At 38.2% G+C, this 19,236-nt stretch overlaps 1 protein-coding gene across 3 annotated transcripts in view; it reads left to right on the plus strand.

The window, feature by feature from the left end:
- Positions 1–19,236, plus strand: part of ADAMTS6 (ADAM metallopeptidase with thrombospondin type 1 motif 6) — a 153,156-nt gene that overhangs the window by 117,735 nt on the left and 16,185 nt on the right. For all 3 annotated transcript variants that reach the window (XM_065662875.1, XM_065662876.1, XM_065662877.1), the window contains 3 exons: positions 2,625–2,788; positions 4,371–4,509; positions 15,168–15,297. In XM_065662875.1, coding sequence (XP_065518947.1) covers positions 2,625–2,788; positions 4,371–4,509; positions 15,168–15,297 — 433 coding nt within the window. The remainder of the gene's footprint in view (positions 1–2,624; positions 2,789–4,370; positions 4,510–15,167; positions 15,298–19,236) is intronic.

Raw genomic sequence — 19,236 nt, forward strand, 5'->3', positions numbered from 1 at the left:
CTTTGTCACAATTTCAAGGGGTTTCCTGAGCCCTGACTACACAAACAGGGGATTCCTCTCCTACACTAGTTTCTTGTGTTTCCGACTTCCAAATGTGCCATTATACCCTAGTGAAAGATAATCAAGGTCACAGGGGCCGTTTGATTTTTTGATGGGATGTTTTGATCTGTGAGTGTGAACCAGGCCACTATTTTAGGATGACAAATTTCTGGGGATAGGAAGGTTTTAAATCTGTCTGCTCCCTTAAAAGAGCTGTGAGAGCACAAAGGTAGTTAAAAATGGGTTTATTTTGTTAAAATACATATCTCAAGGGTATTTTTTTAGGGATATTTCTTTAGTGACATTGGCAACTTCACAGCTACTTCCCCGTCTTTATGGAGTTCCCTCTGTTGTTGCAGGACAGCTGTTTGTGTGGCCATACCGTGAACCAGATTAGAAAACTGACTCAGACGAAAATAACCATTTATGCGTATTCCTGTATTTTCTTTTATGTGCACTGCTGCCAAATACAAGACCACAGTCTAAGAAATCAATCTATCCATTTGGAAGTATGCAAAAAAAAAAAAAAAGGAAAAAGTTAAACTCTTCCTCTGTAGCTGTCATGCTGGCTTCAAGGTTTCTTCTTTGTTCATTTCAGCTAGCAGGCTTTCAAACTATCCCATGGTTCCTTAACTTAAGATCCAGTTCTTTTGCTACCCATGGCCTCAAATTTAGGCTACAGTTAGACGTTTGGGAACTCAGCACAGTCAGCACCTGTCCTCACCCTTCTCTGATCAATTCTCTTCCTCCTCCGCGGATCATTTCTAACAGCAAAACCACGTTTCTACAGTTACATAAAGAGTTCAGTATTTTAAACTGATCTGTCAAACAAATAATCCAGCAACAACAAAACTGCCTGATTTCAGAGCTGATGGAAAAATGTTGTTTTAGTAATGGAGTTATCTTCCCTTAAATGGCTTGATCCAGGGTTGTATCTTCCCTTATATTCCTCTTATGCAACAGGGTCTTGTGTGCTAATTTTCTGTGGGCTTTCTGCATTCTCAAGTTCTCATAAATGGTTTGATAAGGATATTAACTTGTTCCTTATATGTCGTATGCTAATAGCAATATGCCACTGTGTCATCATTGTCATGTAATTTTATTACTGGAATACTGTTCACAACTGTGGCCTTCATGTATGTGTAACAACTGACATCGGGTAAATCTATTTACAGAATGTAAACGCATTTTTCATTGGCAGTACGGTAAAAAGTTAACTGCTTTGCTTCTGGATATACATTAAGAGTATACAGCATACGTATTGATTCTTCTTTTGATTAAGCTGGATTTTGTAAAAGTGGGATGGGTAGAAATTTTGACTGTGTAAAAATAGGACTACTGATAAAATACTGATGTTCAGCTGGAACATAGTTATTTCATATAGCACGTGAAATAGTGAATACTGTTCCTTTCTTTCAGTACTGCTTACATCATTATTAATTCTTATCTTATACTCCTTTTAACCATCTGCTTCTTGTGCTACAAAGCCTATATAAACAATAAGGCATCTGAATTACTTTGAAAATTCCAGATAAGTATGTCAGAGCTAGTTTCTTTACTCAAAGCATCACTGAGACATTTTCCCTAACTGTTTTAGGTGAACCATCTGTAAAACTGGATTGTAAGCTGTCCTATTCCTTATGATTGTGATATGATTTTGTTCTCTATCTAGTGAAGTCACTTACTAGTCGCAACGAAAAATGACATGCCTTTTGATCATGTATTTCCAACCATCATTTTGCCTTTAGGAACATGTTTTATTTAAAGTAAATATGAATGCTGAATAACTTGAAAATAACCTAAAGTCACGAAGTCAGTATCTGCTCAACAGAATATTCACCTTAAGATACAAAACCAGTTTCATATTTAGAAACTTAGCCTAATTTTATTAATAAAACATAAAATACAAATCCCTGAAAAATACGCGTTTGTCCAGCCTAATTGGTTGCTTAGCTAAAAAATGTATGTTGTGTCTATATTACTTTTCTGGTTTAAGGTTTTAAATTAGGAATAATAGATTATTTTATCTGATTAAATAGCTAGTAGTTGGGTTTGTAATAGAAATATCTTGGATTTGGATAAGGGGAAAAAAGCCCCCAGTGGACAGAGGCAACAAAACGAGAACTGATTGACACCGTAAATCAGACTCAATGCTGTTTCTCTTTTCTTCCTCTGCACACTACATGAAATACCTATTCCGTGCCCCAACTTCTTAACCTAAAGATGAGATTGGTAATTGATTATACATTTGAGACCTACATATATCTTACATAAAACTGCATGCATTGCACACAAGTTTTAAGAGTTCAAGATACGTTGCAAGTTGCAATAGGAATTCTGTTTTGTTCCATATAGTGTGTGCATGTTGAAATCTGCAACATATACCTGCACACTGAAGATTATTGCAGAGGCAATATTGTTTTGACAGGGTTAAAGAAATGTTTTTATATTGCTTTAGAAATAGTTACGTTGTGCTGAAACTCCAAGCTTCTAGCAAATCTAGCAGATTAGTAGATAAATTTGAAATGGCTTCTCCATTATAAATGCTGCTTCCAATTTTTAGGTGGCTTGTATTTTTTTTTAAGCTTTAAAATCTGAAGAGGATGACTACTATATTAATGGTGCCTGGACTATTGACTGGCCAAGAAAATTTGATGTTGCTGGAACAGCTTTCCATTACAAGAGGCCAACAGATGAACCAGAGTCTTTGGAAGCACTAGGCCCTACTTCAGAAAATCTCATAGTCATGGTAAAGTTATAATTAATATATTTCTGAAATTTAAAATATGTATTTGTGTTCTGAGAAAAGACAAGGCCATGAATGAAATCAAAATAGGTTGTACCCCAAGGAAATCTCACAGAAAATGTCTCATCTCTTTTAAATGCAGTTCAGAATAGTGGTAGTTGGAAATTCTAAATGGGGCATATATTGCATCTCTACATATTGCTGATACATGTAAGTGTTGAGATATAACATGACAGTTCTTGACAGTTCTGTAGATGCCAGTGGTTTGAAGCCTGGCCCGAGTGTGAAGTACAGTCTGACCACAGCAAGAGTATCGTGATTTGTTCCGTGTGTATGTTGCTGTGACATACATTCTTCTGAACAGATGGTACAAAATACAAGAAAGTAACAGATGTGACCAGGATCCTGATACCCTGTCTCTGACAGGAGGCAGTAGTGAGCCTACTGTTGCATTACTGCATTGATGAGACACAGAAGAACAAGGTGACTCTTGCCCAGTATATTCTGTCATCTGCCGGACTTGCAGTTCAGGGATTACTTGAGCCATATAGGCTATTTTCTTGTATAGGATGATTGTTGCCTGGATATTCACATTTTAGGCAGCATTTTCAAACACATGAATCCTGTTTCTTCTTCTGTAGGTGTGGATCAGCTAGAGAGTCTGTACAGAATGAGTTATGCAATGATTATAGTGCGTTTCTCATTCAGTCAGTGCCACTGACTTTCTTACTGAAAGTTCTCTGGTCTTTTGTCCGAAGAAGATAGGCAAATATGACTGCAAAATATCACAGAAGATAGATGGGAATGAGGTAGTAGGGGATAAGAAGTATCAGATTGCTGCATCTAACACGATATATATTTCTAGCAATAGAAAGAAAAAGTTTAATAAAGTCAAAGACTAGTGTTGGATGTGTGGTATGCGGAGGATAGTCAACAGTGAGGGTAGCCAAAAACTCACAGCGATTGTTGTACTTCCGTCTGTATCACCTGCAGTGATACGGCTGCAGTGAGAGTTTTGATACTCCTTTAAAGGAGTCAAAGGTGTGATTCCACCAAGCTAAGGCTGTTGAATTAGGCGAAAACAATGACCTCGGCTACAGCCTGCTGCCGTTACTATTTTTACTATTATTGTAGTCAGTGGAAGTGCAAACAAGGGCAGAGCTAGGTTCATAACTGCTGTGTGAGTAGCTCCTCACAGTATTTATGAGGACTGCTGTATGTTTGCACAGTAATGTCCTTAACCAACTTTGACCTCACGTAATTATTTAGCTGTTAATTTCCATCAAGACATTAATTTAATGAAAACTGTCTTTTTTTAGAACAGTTATGTTAAGAATAATGAACTGACAGAAGTTACGGAGTTGTTAAGGAGGAAAAAAGACAAAGCTCACCTTAGACAATAATACTTTTTTGTATGTATCAATTTAGTCCAGGTTCTTTTGGGAATATGTTAAAGAACTATTATGGCTTCCTTTATTACTTTTTTTTGCTTCCTTAGAACATGACACAAACCTAGATTAAATGTCACTGTAGTTGCCCTCTGCGTGCCTGTTTTAATGGTATAACCAGTTGTTTTCAACTACAGATTCTGCTACAGGAACAAAATTTGGGTATAAGGTATAAATTCAATGTTCCCATCTCTCGCACTGGCAGTGGAGACAATGAAGTTGGCTTTGCATGGAACCATCTGCCTTGGTCAGAATGTTCTGCTACTTGTGCTGGAGGTAAGACACCAGGCAGTCAAGCTACATGGTAAAGTGAATTGCAAGATACAGTTTACTGCATAATTATCTACGTAACTAGTTGAAGACATTTTATTTCAGACATGCCTCAAACCTGAATTTAGTGTAAGAACATTTATTTTATCACAATGGTTTTTTGTTGGTTTCAAGTACCTCTAATATGTTCAGATGGTTTTTTTGTTAAATACAGTGTATCTTGGCACAGTGCGTTTTTCTGGTGATACTTCTTCTGAGTTTGTCTTGAAGCTTGTATGTTTGTTTTTAGCAGGAGTTCTCTTGATAAAGGACATCAGAAGTTTTAAGTAAGGAGATTAAAAACCAGAAGGCAAATAAGGGACGTGTAAATAAAGGGTTGTGTCTTTGTGTGTTTGTAGGTATTGCTTCACATGATCCGAGTCAGCCCTCCTATCCTCCAGCCACCAAAGTTCAGGATGCATACTGGCAGGTTTTCTGTAGCAGATGATAACAACTGGATAATACTTTCCAGCCCATAGCAGTGTCTTAATTGTTACCCTTTGGCAGCGGTGGGGGGATTTGTAGGTTGTCCCATGTGGCTCATCATGGGTGCCTTTTACCCTCGATTTACTATATTCCTAATCCTCCCTCTAGTGGCCACTAATGCAATTCTTTATCTCTGGGAAAGCAGGACAGTTGGCTTCCTTCAAAGCCAGCCCTGTTGCTGCTGCATGGACTAGTGAGTAGAAGTGCCGTGTGAATAGTATCTTTCTTCTGTCTGGAGACTGAATGCATGATCTCACCAGCATAACTGTTTCAGAAGATACGGGAGAGCGCTCTAAGTCTGCGTCAAATTTCATTGTTCTACTGTACTGTTCACTGCCCATAGCAAGAAGAAGACACCATGTTTTTTTAAAGAACCCTTGGACCACATATTTGTCCTTTTCTTGGTTTTTTTTTATGGCTACTGGAGGTATTCATGTTTGGAACCTTTGTGACTCATTTTTCTGCTGGAATCAGCTGTGGCTGTTACTAGTTGTTTGCTTTTTTAAGTACAGTTCTTTGCTTTGCCATATGTAATACACAGAGGACATCGCTAGTTATTTTCTGTGCCACTAGAGAAAGTCTAAAAACAAACTAGAGGAAAGTACTAACTTTCTCCTATATTTTTTATTGTTAATTTGTGAAATCCTGGGTGACAGATTGCTTTTTAAACTACTGTTCTAGTAATGGTGAGTCTGGTAGACAAAGGAACATTTTAAAGATGTAGTATAAAGATGGGAAGTGCCTAGCTCATAGCAAAAGACAGTAACAGAACCTTACAAGTACTGCCAAATGGTATTTCTATGATAGCAATGAGTTAATCATCTTTTTGAAGTCAATGCGAGAGCTCCCATTGGTTTAGGTAGAGAGAGAACGTTAGCCATGGGTCTTCTGTCATGTAGGTCATTGTCATTTCACAGATATGACAGTATACAGTGGGAACAAATAATTGTCCCTGAAGGAAGAGGCACTTCTCTAGGTTAAAACGTTTTGACTTAATTAACTTTTGATGGAAGATCTGTGCATCCCTGAAAACTGTATGTGTTTATTAATTTCAAAATTTTTTAGGGGGAGTGTATTGTTTTCAGTAACTTATAGTGGATAAACCATAAGGCACTTGTCTTTGCTTACTTTCAGCTTAGTATGAGGATATACTATGGTCACGTATTTTCACTGAGCTTTGTGCTCAGGGAATAAATATTTCATTGTAGCTGTAATTCTTGTTAAAAATTGTATCTGCTTTCTCCATATGAGTACTTGCTATTCCCTGCAGTTTATGAAACACCTTTCTCCATGTCCCAGAAAGAAGACAAAATTCTAAAAAGGAACTGAGTCAGGGAAAAAGAAAAGAGAGACAAAGGTGATAGAGACAGGGACCATAACTGGAAAATTTGGCCAATATAAATATGGAGTGTTGAGAAAACTTAGAAACGAAACCACTGCATGGCTTTGCTTATTTCTGTAGGTTCACTATGAAGTCTGTTATTGAAGTTCTGTTTTTTTGAACTCTTATCTTTAGGAGAGACATTTTGCTCTGTATCAGAGGAGAATAAAATATTAAACAGTTATAGAATTTCTGACTGGAAGTAAAAAAAAAAAAAAGACAGTAAGCAGGGAATATTAGTATGGAAATTATTTTTTTACTCATGAAGTTAAAAAATAATAGTGACTTTGGGACAAACTGCAAACAAGTTAGGGCATCAACATCTTCCTGCCTGTTATTGTAGTTGATGTAGCTCCCCTCCCTGTAGTGCATACACTGATCAAGGTTGATCGTATGATCTGGCTCTGTACTTTGGCTTTTGTCATTTCTTCTGCCCATTTCTTGGGATCGAAACCATGGGTTTTGGGTTCGGAAGTTGGTGGAGTAGTTGTTCTTTTTGAAGGAGACTATTTTGGCATTTACACCATCGCATCCAATGCTCTTGGTGGGAACATCACACCTATTCCTATACCTCCTGCATGCCTCAGGAATTCGTTCATTAATAACTTGCCCCCATCAGCTGTGACTTCTGATATATCTCAATCATATCTTGATCCAAAAAACTCTAGATAATGTAGAGCCAGATACGCCTTCATATCAAGGTTGTAGGCAGATCGAAGTTCTAGTCAACACATATTTTTGTTCATCTCTGAACATGCCTATATTTTAACATTGTGTCACAATTGTAGGTATAGGTAACACTTCAAAAGGTGCCTTAAAAGAACATAAAAATAGCAAGTATTTAGAAGCCAGGAAATGACAGTTATGTTTTTTGGGGTTCTGGCTGTTTGTGAAATAGAGACAAGTCGAGCAAGGACCATTCTCTGGGGCTGAGTCACAGGCCTAGTTCATATACACTTCTCACTACTCCAGTCTAATGCTCTCTAAATCAGGCTGACAGCATCTGCATTACGTACTATTTGACCGAGTCTGTGCTGCTTAAAACGTAGTTGATGTATGTTTTTTAATACAAAGAATCTGAAAAATAGTAAGAACTGCATTGCAGCCCACCAAGTTGATATTTCTGTATTGTGAACTTGAGGGTGTGTGCTGAACATCACGAAGCAGAGCGCAAAAGCAAGAACAGTATTTTGGCAGTGCAAAGTTTAAGTAGTTTTGGAGTATTTGATGTTGCAGAAGTGTCCAATTTTGTGCAGTTTCTTCATAGTATTTTGAGAGCAATTCACTGCATTCAGCTGTTCCTAGAGTCGCTTGTAGGCCTTGTCTTGGAGAAGGTTCTAGAGCTGTCACGAGCCACGAAGCAGGCTAAACAGCAAGCTAGGAACAGCCTACAATCTTTCATTAGATGATAACATGCTGCCTTTTGCACTGGACTTCTCTATTTTGTTCATCTCTGCTGTGCTGACAAGGCACATCTGAACAGTAAAAAGTGCTTTAACTTTTCAAACAGGACCTCTGTTCTAAGGCAGAATAGGAAGAGCATGGTAAATGGAATGGTAGGCAGGAGGAGGAGGGTTTCCTGATTACAAAAGTGTGAGAGCTCTGGATTCTATTCCTCCCTCCCATCTGTGGTTCTCATGTGATACTGAGCAACTCAAAGCATAAATTACAGTCTTACTTGTTAATTATCAATTCATCGTTCAACACTGCATGAACTGTGTATAAAGCAAAGTATTCTGAAAACTCAGCCAAGCACGTGAAATCGATGGACTCTTTCCACTACAGACATTGTGCCTCCTCTTCCCCTGTAGAATTCATAAAGTGGTCTAGGAGATAAAGCTTGTGAAAGAGTTACATACTTAGATTGCCTCTAAGAAGCAGAAGGAAGTTAGAATTTCTTTCATGAGAGATTGTAAACTGTGTATTTTGTAGTGTCATTCAAGATAAAGGGGAAAAGAACAAAATATTCCGTAGTTTTCTCTGCCAGTGAACGTCACCTTCTGTACAGTGAACCAAGCAGAATCAAGTCACTAAAGTCTGAGGTTTATTTTGGTATTGTCTTATGTTTTTCTAAAAATAGGTTTTTCAGATTTTCTCAGTAGTTAAGTAAGTTTGCCTGGTAACAGACAACTCTTTTTTTTTTTTTTTCTTTTATTCATGTACTTATATGTAGGATGAGAATACAATTTCATTCAATTTTAGCGCGTCTTAGTGTCTGTTCATAGGCTTGGAAATCTAGGACTGCAGCTCTTCTTTTCAAACACCAGAACCAGTGTTTTCTATATTGAAAAACATTTCTTTAAAATACAAATTTAGAGTATCTGAGCTAGTTCTTCCTGTCTGGGAACATTACATTAAACTGAGCTGCAGGTATTCTCAATATTAATTCCCTTTTTCCTAAAAGTTTTCTGATAGCTGTTCTACTCTAAGTCAAGAGTTTTCAGAAGGAAATTTGTTACTATCTTATATAGGTCTTTATAGGTGTGTCAGACTTAGGCGTAACTACAGGAAAACTATTCCAGAGAACACCAAAATGTACAGAGGGAGGAGAGAACAGGGAATTCAGAATCTTAGGATCATGGAATGGTTTGAGTTGGAAGGGACCTTAAAGATCACCTGGTTCGAGACCCCACTGTCCTGCCATTGTTATGGCAGGACAGCCCACTAAAGCGGGTAGCTGAAAGCCCTGGCTGGCCTGGCCTTGAACACTGCCAGGGATGGGGCAGCCACGGGATGGTTGAATGGATGGATGGGTGGATGGATGGATAGGTGGGAGGGTGAATAGGTGAACAGTTGGACAGTTCACTGGAATTCAGAAAAAATAATGACAACAACATATTTTCCTTAAGAAGCTGACTATTATTTAATGAGAAAGTCTGAGAAGGGGAAAAATAGAATACACAGAAACAGCATATGAATCAATGAAATGATGGCTGTAAAGAGAAGAAGGAAGTACTAAAATAGGAAAGGGTGATGCATATTGCTTACAGGTAACACAGTTGTAGTTTATTTACTGACATGCCTGTCTTACCATATATGTTATCTTGTAGCAAGTATATCCATAAGTATGCTTAATAAGGAAGTGACTGTTGGTGCTATTGTTCAAAAAATCCAGTGAAAGAAAAAAATCCTTCTCTGTGTTTTTACTTCTGTATACATTTAAAAATAAACTCCTAAGTGCATGCCCCCCTTTTTTTAATTTCTTCCATGCTTAATAATTCTAGCAGTAAATGGGAACAAATTACAGCATTTGTTAAATGGAATTTACCAGGTATCCTAAGCATTGGTTTTGATCATTTGTTCTATTAGAGTTCGTCTCCAGATGAGTTAAATGTCTTAGATATTTATGGGGTTTTATGACATAGTCAATATACTATTATAAGTAGATTGATTGCCATCCAGTTTTCTTTGTTGCTCATCACTTTTGTGCCTACTATGTTTTTCTTTCATGTCCTTAAATGAATTATGAAACTGTCTTTAGACAAATAAAGCGTACTTGTCCTCATTAAGAAAAATGTAAGTTTGGCTCTGTGATAAACATCTTGTGATCTGATGAGTGAGCTCAGAAAGTATGTCTGGGTTAACCAGCATGCACTAGTTTTAGTGATACAGGATTCACCATGTATTGGTATTGGCATCTTTATAATTAACTGTTGCAATAGCCAACCACAATTTTTGGGATTGCTTTTAAAAATAGATATAACATTTACATGCCTGCAGTTTTAATTTAAGAATAAAATGTGTTTCACGTAATTTAGAAGTTGGCTGCTGAAAGTCATGCAGACTGTGAATTGAAATCTGCAAAACATCTCAGTTCTCTGGAGATTATGGTCACTAAACCACTGGAGTTTTGTTTTCTATTAGAATTGCATTGACCAGTCATGAGGACATTTTATCATAAACTATAAATCTGTAGATTTGAAAGGAGAATGTTTCTGTCTAACTGCTTGTAATTAGTCCCCCTAGAGTTTAAATGAACTTGTTTAGTGGTGCTTTTTAGATTATTTTAAGAGAGACCATATACTCAGGGAAGAGTTGATTTACTTAAAAAGAGTTTTTTCAAGGCCCAGGGAGCTTAACCAAGTTGTTTGGGTAAAAGCTGAACTTCTGTTTTTTTCCATTTCTTTTTCTTGTCTAAGCTAGAATCTGAATTTTGTTTCTGAGATTTTATTTTAAATAACACTATAATTAGTACGGAAAGATGCAAAGCATACATACTGTCTGGGAAGATGCTGAAGAATATTTTAAACCAGTATTAATATGTCTCCTAGCATGGATTAAGGGTTCTTCACTGTGTGAGTGATTAGTGGTGAGTACTGTTTTATGGACGATATGCTACCTGACAGATTCAATAACACATCTGGCTTACATTTTTTTAAAAAATGAGCACAAGGATACTTTGTGTTCATAGTACTTCAGAATACTTTCTTACTACATAGCTCCTCAGAAATTAATTTACTGAGGCCGCCAATTTTTATCCAAAGCCTAGAAGGAAATGTGTCTGATGCCAGTAGGAAATTCAGTCAAAATATTACTGTCTGTGCTATCCCATAAATGTCTTTGCAAGAATAGTACGCATTATTAAAATGCTTTATTCTAAAATACATATGAAGGCAGCATTCAGCCTATTTCATCAGCCACCAAGAGAACTAAGGCAGCTTGTGATAGAAAGGATAAATGATTATACATCAGTTGAGCTGAACATTAATTCTATGTCAGCTAACAGCACCATGTTAGTAGCATCGCTGTTTGACTAGGCTTTTAAAATACTATTTCTTGTCATAGTGATGTTTGAGTAGAAAATTGCAAAAGAAATATTCCTACTAAGGTTGTCATAGCTGATTTTAATAATATTCATCTGTTGGCAGTGTTTGCATAGATTATGAAATTTAAAGTGAAATAATCTTTTCACAGCTTCTCAAATACTTAGATCTTCCACTTATCTGTTAAGAACCAAAGAAAGAGATAACCCACCATTTTTTTCTCTCATGCTGCAATTGATGTCTTTTCTCTACTAAAATAGTACCAAAGGAGTATAGAACCAGAAAAGAACTTGTCACTCTGCATGTCAGTGTATGTATATATGTTTAGAGAGAGAAAACTACTAGCCAATTTGAAGTTTTGAAGAAGTATAAAGATGCAGAAAGAAGTGACAAATAGGGAGCATAAAGAGTAGAAATTTGCTGACAGTGCAGTGCTAGAAGACATAGGGAAGACTGGGATATGTTTTAACCCTAATAAAGGCAGATTTGATTTTAGGATATATTTGTTTAGAAGTATAAATTACACTGCATAAGATATTAGTAAAATCACATTGGAGTACTAAGCACAGTTTCTACTGTAGCTGTAGTAAACTCAGGTGTGAGGAGGTTTGTGGAAGTGTTGTGAGGCTGATCAGGATCAAAGCAATGGTCTACCTAACAACACAGATACTGCAAGAGTTAGTTGGTTAACACAATAAAGTTACGTAAACTGAACTCTATTGTGGCTGTAGTAAAGTCAGGTGTGAGCAGGTTTGTGGAAATGTTGTGAGGCTGATCAAAGGAATGGTCTACCTAACAGCACAGAGACTGCAAGAGTTGAGTTAGTTAACACAGTAAAGTTACTTAAACTGAAGTATGTTTTTAATTTAAAAAAACCTAACTTGGCAATTAATACATCTAGAATGGAAATTTGAATGCTTTTAGTAGTCACAAGTGAGAAGTTCAGAAAAGAAAAATGTATTTTAAGTGGACCTTGATCAGTTTATGAAAAGGGTTACACAGAGTGACTCCCAACAATAGAGAGGTGTTGCTTCTACATTCCAAACTCCTTTGTTCCAAGTTTATTTAGTTGCCCTTACAGTGCAAGATCTAACTGAATTTCAGCTTTATATCAGTTCATGTAATTGAAATATTAGGTGCTGAGAATGCTATAAATTGAACAGCTTGATGTGAAGCTCTCAAGTCTTTGATATCTGATACATGTATACCTGAAAGAGAACACCTGTATGTTAGCATAATCAACCAACAGCTGTGTAGGCTTGTACTTAAGGCGCTTGAGGGTCCCCCATGATAATGATTAGAGTTGTTTCTCAATTCCAACTGGGCCTATCTAGCAATTTTTTTTTTTTTCCCAACATGTAAAGCACATAAATTGGAAGGAAAAAAATGGAGGTTGAATAGTATTCAATAATGTTTGGGTTTTTTAGCTTGTTCATGTAGATTTGGTATGTAGGATACACTTGGAAAATACTCTGGTAGCCTTCTCTGCTGTTTGATACCTGTAGAAAGAAGAACCTGAGAGGTTTACCTGGCTCACCAGCAAGATGTTTCTCATATTAATGTCTTTTTCATAAATAAAACTTACTTTAAAATGACTGTGATGTTTATGGTTAACCTAAGGTATCAGATGTGTGAAATTATTTACAACTTGATTTAAAGTGCTTACTTTGTGAAGGTTACATGTAGCTGTAATCAAAAAGCACATATCCCAGGAGCAAAGCTTCAGACTCTGGCTTTAGGTGCTGCAGTAGAGTGAAGACTCCAGCATTAAGCATTTTTGGTCTCAACATTGTTAATGATTTTGAAGTGAGGTGATGAGACAGATGATTTTGAGGGTGAATACAAAGTTCCCACCTGCTAAACAGGCATCCTGTAAGAAATGGTATGTTGAGTGATGAATCTAATTTCCCTGCTGCTTGTCAGGAATGTCAACATTAGAGTTGGGGGCACATGGAACATTTTTACATGCTTAGAATCCAGACTGATGGGTTTTCCTGAGAGTATTTGAATTAATAAGGCTGTTCTTATATGAGGGATAATAAACATGTTTTGTGGGATGCCATAATAGTAGCAATTTGCTGTTGTAGAGAGAAGAGATTTCCACTGGAAGTACATCTCCAGAAGAGTACTCTTAACTGTGTGCCATAGAAAGTTGAGAGGTCTAAGAGGGCAGGGAAAGAGAAGGTATTTTTAATACACATTCTGGGCAACAGTGCAGCTAGGGAAAGATTCAGGAGGATCTCATGGCAGGAAGACAAGGGGTTTGATCTGCAACCAGAAAATAAGACACTGGTCTAGCACAGGTACGTATGAATTTTCATCCTCGTCTTCAAGGTAGTTTAGGAATTTTATATCAGGCCCTAAGCAAATAAAAACCTAGAAATAATAGATGGGCTAGAAAACACAGTCTTGCCACCTTAGCTAAATTGCCACCAAGTCTCAGAAGTTATGATGTGCTCATGGGAATTTGGAATCCCCTTAGAGTGAGAAGGGTTCGTACCTACTCCTGCATCTACAGCCCCCTGGGGGAGTGCATGCCATCCTCAAAACTTGTGACCATTGGGAACAATGTCCTTCACACATTATATCATGAAGACATTTCATTTGTTTATCTGGGAGACTTCTGTTCATAGCCAAGCAGGATGCTTTGTGGGCCAAACTTCAGGGATCTAAAGGCTAGGCTTGACTCACTTTTGGAATTAAATATCTGAATTTCATATAGGTCATGTTTTAGGAACCAAAGTAGGAGATTTTATTCTTGTCCATAATGAATAATAAAAGAAGCAATTGCAAGGTAAGTTGCTTAGCTTGCTTAAAATGAGCAAAAGGACTACAGATACCTGGTAAAAGAAATCTCATGTTTTTAGTGGGATGTTTAGTGTCTGAAAAACATGTAATTACTTTTATTACTGCACGGCTATCTCCTATAAAAAACTTATCTTAAAATGAAGAGAGGGCTGTAAAGTTGGCAGATATTTGAAGCCACAATGGTTTAATCCCTATTTAATTATATGCATTTCACATGTTGGAAAAGTTAATTGCTTCTCTTTTTAAGAAAGGATCAGGGATTGTTTGCAATTTTTGTCGTACAAATAATCCTATTAATTCAGTATTATGACTACTCATGTTCAATAAGACCCGCATACGAACTGTGGATCCACAGTGTTTTTATGCTAGCAAACATCATACGGCTTGTTTTAATAAGAGAGGAGAAGGTCATATGTACTACCTTTACAACAATACTCTGAGCTGCACTGTTGTCATATCAGTGGCACTTTAATGCCTTTCTTCAGATCCTGTTTTTTTTTAAATCAGAAAATGCTCCATATTCTACCTTATGATGTAGCCTTGGCATTGATAGGTTGTTATGTTTTGGGAATAATAATCAGGTCTGAACTGCCCTGTTGATGGTTAACAGTGGAAGAGGAGCTGGGAGCGCCAGACAAATGAGTGTTCACAGAAACAAGCTGCATCTTTCAGAATGAATAATTCTTCTACTATTTTAATGAAGAAAATGTTTATAGAATAACATGTATAAAAATGCAACACTGTTTCTTGGTATTGCTGGGTTATTTTAAACCAGAGCACATAAACAATAATTCTGCATTGAAGTGTGACCACATTATGTTTGTTGATGTTTTCTTCAGAAATTTAAGTGTGTTTTACTAGGAGAGGAGGGTAGGCAGAAAATTGATTTTGTGCAGTATACAAATAAAAACAATCTGTTAGTAAATCTATAAATATATTCCTTTTGTTTTGGAAAACAACAGCAATTTTAAATCCTCTGTCTTAGGGGTGGCCTAGAATTGAAGGAAACTGAAAGATTTAATTGTGGTCAGGGGGCAATTCAAGCAATTGGAGTTCACACCCCTACAGCATTCAGCCATTTAAGGTGGAATAGTAGGGTTAATACTCAATAGGTGAAATCCACTTTTGAGTTTGCACAAATAGAAGAGCAAGAATGATTAATTAAAGGTGTTTCATTTCATCCCAAGGTGTGCAGAAACAGGAGGTAGTGTGTAAAAGGCTGGATGACAACTCCGTTGTACAAAATAATTACTGCGACCCTGACAGTAAGCCTCCAGAAAACCAAAGAGCCTGCAACACTGAGCCTTGCCCACCCGAGTAAGTCTTAATCATTAAGATGGATGTGTTTTGCATAGATAGAGAAATCTTTGTAATCTATAATAAATCCTGTTGACCAAATGTATATAAAATTTTAACAGACTAGGGTCCTGTCTTATCAGACAGGGTATTTGGTTTTGGGTTTCAGTTATGGTTTCTTATTTCTCTGAAATCAGTTGTGGAAGATACATTGACCTAGAGGAGGTCTGATTTGACTGAGGAGCACTGGTTTTTAAGCTACACAAAGCAGCTCAGATATTGTAAGTAAAAACATACTAGCAAAGCAGCTTTTTAGGGTCTGAGTGTCAGATGAGGTAAATACTGCTCAGAGTAGAAGTGGGGACCATTCTTAAGGCAACAGTGACTGAAGAATGCCATGCATGACATAAATGTTATCCAATGCCATAAATATTTACATGCATGTACTAAATGATTGCCATATTTTAAAGTATATTACTTTAAAATTTGGGTTTAAATTTTCACATGAGAAATGGTAAACATGGAAACTGCTTAGTAGACTGAACAATTTACTGATAATACTTTCGTCAGACAACTTCATCTCCAGGATACTTAGTGTTGTACAGTAATGCTGTGTGCCTTTAGGATTAGATGCCTACTTCGTTGGATCTATTTAGTTTTATTTTTAAAGATAGCTGTATCCTATTTATTGAAAAGTTAATTAAAACCACAGCAGCTTATTTGGACAAAAATGAGATTTGGCAAGAACGTATAGCATAATTTAATCTTGCTACAAAAGCTGTTTAGAAACAGTTGTGATGTTTTGCACTAGAAAATAATTTCAGCATGCGCACAACAGTCCTTACATTTTGAGATAAAACATTTAGAATCATAGAATAGTTAGGGTTGGAAAGGACCTCAAGATCATCTAGTTCCAACCCCCCCTGCCATGGGCAGGGACACCTCACACTAAACCATCCCACACAAGGCTTCATCCAACCTGGCCTTGAACACCGCCAGGGATGGAGCACTCACAACCTCCCTGGGCAACCCATTCCAGTGTCTCACCACCCTAACAGGAAAGAATTTCCTCCTTATATCCAATTTAAACTTCCCCTTTTTAAGTTTTAACCCGTTACCCCTTGTCCTGTCACTACAGTCCCTGACAAAGAGTCCCTCCCCAGCATCCCTATAGGCCCCCTTCAGGTACTGGAAGGCTGCTATGAGGTCTCCACGCAGCCTTCTCTTCTCCAGGCTGAACAGCCCCAACTTCTTCAGCCTGTCTTCATACAGGAGGTGCTCCAGTCCCCTGATCATCCTCGTGGCCTCCTCTGGACTTGTTCCAGCAGTTCCCTGTCCTTTTTATGTTGAGGACACCAGAACTGCACACAATACTCCAGGTGAGGTCTCACAAGAGCAGTGTAGAGGGGCAGGATCACCTCCTTTGACCTGTTGGTCACGCTCCTTTTGATGCAGCCCAGGATACGGTTGGCTTTCTGGGCTGCGAGCTCACACTGGCGGCTCATGTTCATTTTCTCATTGACCAGCACCCCCAAGTCCTTCTCTGCGGGGCTGCTCTGAATTTCTTCTCTGCCCAACCTGTAGCTGTGCCTGGGATTGCTCCGACCAAGGTGTAGGACCTTGCACTTGGCATGGTTGAACTTCATAAGGTTGGCATCAGCCCACCTCACAAGCGTGTCAGGGTCCCTCTGGATGGCATCCCTTCCCTCCAACATATCAACCAAACCACACAGCTTGGTGTCATCGGCAAACTTGCTGAGGGCGCACTCAATCCCACTGTCCATGTCAGTGACGAAGAAGTTAAACAAGACCGGTCCCAACACCGATCCCTGAGGGACACCACTCGTTACCGGTCTCCAGCCAGACATCGAGCCATTGACAGCAACTCTTTGTGTGCGGCCGTCCAGCCAGTTCTTTATCCACTGAGTGGTCCATCCATCAAATTGATATCTCTCCAATTTAGAGAGAAGGATGTCGTGTGGGACAGTGTCAAACGCTTTGCACAAGTCCAGGTAGATGACATCAACTGCTTTACCCTTATCCATCAATTCTGTAGCCCCATCATAGAAGGCCAGCAAATTGGTCAGGCAGGATTTCCCCTTAGTGAAGCCATGCTGGCTGTCACCAAGCACCTTGTTGTTTTTCATGTGCCTTAGCATGCCGTCTAGCAGAATGTGCTCCAAGATTTTACTAGGCACAGAGGTGAGACTGACTGGTCTGTAATTCCCTGGGTCTTCCATTTTCCCCTTCTTGAAAATGGGGGTTATATTTCCCTTTTTCCAGTCATCGGGAACTTCACCTGACTGCCATGTTTTTTCAAATACGATGGCCAGTGGCTTAGCAACTTCATTTGCCAGCTCCTTCAGGACCCGCGGATGGATTCCATCAGGTCCCACAGACTTGTGCGCATTCAGATTTTGAAGATGGTCTCGAACCAGATCCTCTCCTACAGTGGGCCCAAGGTCTTCATTCTCACAGTCCCTGCGTCTACCTTCTAAGACCTGGGTGGTGCAGTCAGAGCCTTTGCCAGTGAAGACCAAGGCGAAGAAGTCATTCAGAACCTCAGCCTTCTCCAAATCCTGCGTAGCCAGTTCTCCCGAAAGCTTCCTCAGGGGGCCTATTTTGTCCCTAGTCTGTTTTTTGTTTGCTACATACCTGTAGAATCCCTTCCTATTATCCTTAACATCCCTGGCTAGGTAGTTAGTTTAACTTTGGTGTTAACCTGTAGCTATATTCAAATTGGGCATAAAAATCATAAATACTGATTAAATGCACAACAAAGAAATACTGAGGTCTCTTAAATGTCTCTTAGAAATTGTAAAATTGTAGCTTGAGGGACACCGGCAGAAATGAGACAAGATTATAATGCATTAAAATCCCAACAAGTCTTCACAAAGGCAGTTTCTTCCTAGAGTATCGACTGCTTCCCTGGTGTGGTGACTGGTTGCAGAATGGCAGAGCAGTATCTTCCATACTTACTCCCCCTGTGTCATGTACCATAGTCATTTGACATAAAGAGAAGTGAAGCCATTACACTCTTCATAACTTGAGTGTGTTTGAATGAATGTGCTGTCTCACATACAGGTCTAAACTTAGTCTAAGTCATTGTCCCCACAGTCTGTCTGTAAATACATGTTTACCCTGCAAGGGTATGCACTTGGATTCTGTTTGGATAACACTGTAGTATGGCTATAAGTGCACTAACTAAACTCTTCACCATTACCTGAGAGCAGAACTTGGGAAGTGTTCATGTTTGGTCTGTTCGTTTTTACCAAACACATCTCTATCCTTTTCTTTGTGCAGCTTAACTGTTAACAAATTAGCACTCTAATAAGTAGCATTAACATAGTTATTCCAAACTAGTTAATTTTTATTTTTTGCACTGATATTGTTTATCAAAAACAAAACAACAAACCCTAATAATGAAAAATAAACCCCAAAACACGGAGTGGTGGGATCCAACCCGCGAAGCAGAGCACTTCTGAATTCTCCATCCAGTACACAGCAGGGACATTAATGAACATGGTGTAGTTCAAGTCATAAAATAGAGAAAGTGGATAGTGTGTATTAATCAGCATCTGCTTGAGTATGTCAGAGCAGTTCAGTCCACATCTGCCTCCATTCTGATGTTCCCCACAAGGTCAATACAGGTGCCAAACTCCTAAGGAAGGGTTCTTGATTCCTGATCCTGTAAGTAGTCTAGAAGAAATCTAGAAGAAATCTAGAGAGTTCAGAGTTACTGAAATCAGAGAGTTACTCAGAGAAGTTTGACCCCTTTGGTTGGAACATTTATCACACAGTAAGATTTACTCTTTGCATAGAGTGGCCAAATATTTCCTTTTTTAATTAACACAATTCTACTTTCCTTCTGGTATACATACAAAAGTTATGAAAATGTTACTCTTTCTAACTTACACTTGATGTTACCTTATACTTGATGTCCCTGAGCTGCAACAAAGC

This window comes from Lathamus discolor, chromosome Z (assembly GCF_037157495.1).
Source record: "Lathamus discolor isolate bLatDis1 chromosome Z, bLatDis1.hap1, whole genome shotgun sequence".
Lineage (NCBI taxonomy): Eukaryota > Metazoa > Chordata > Aves > Psittaciformes > Psittacidae > Lathamus > Lathamus discolor.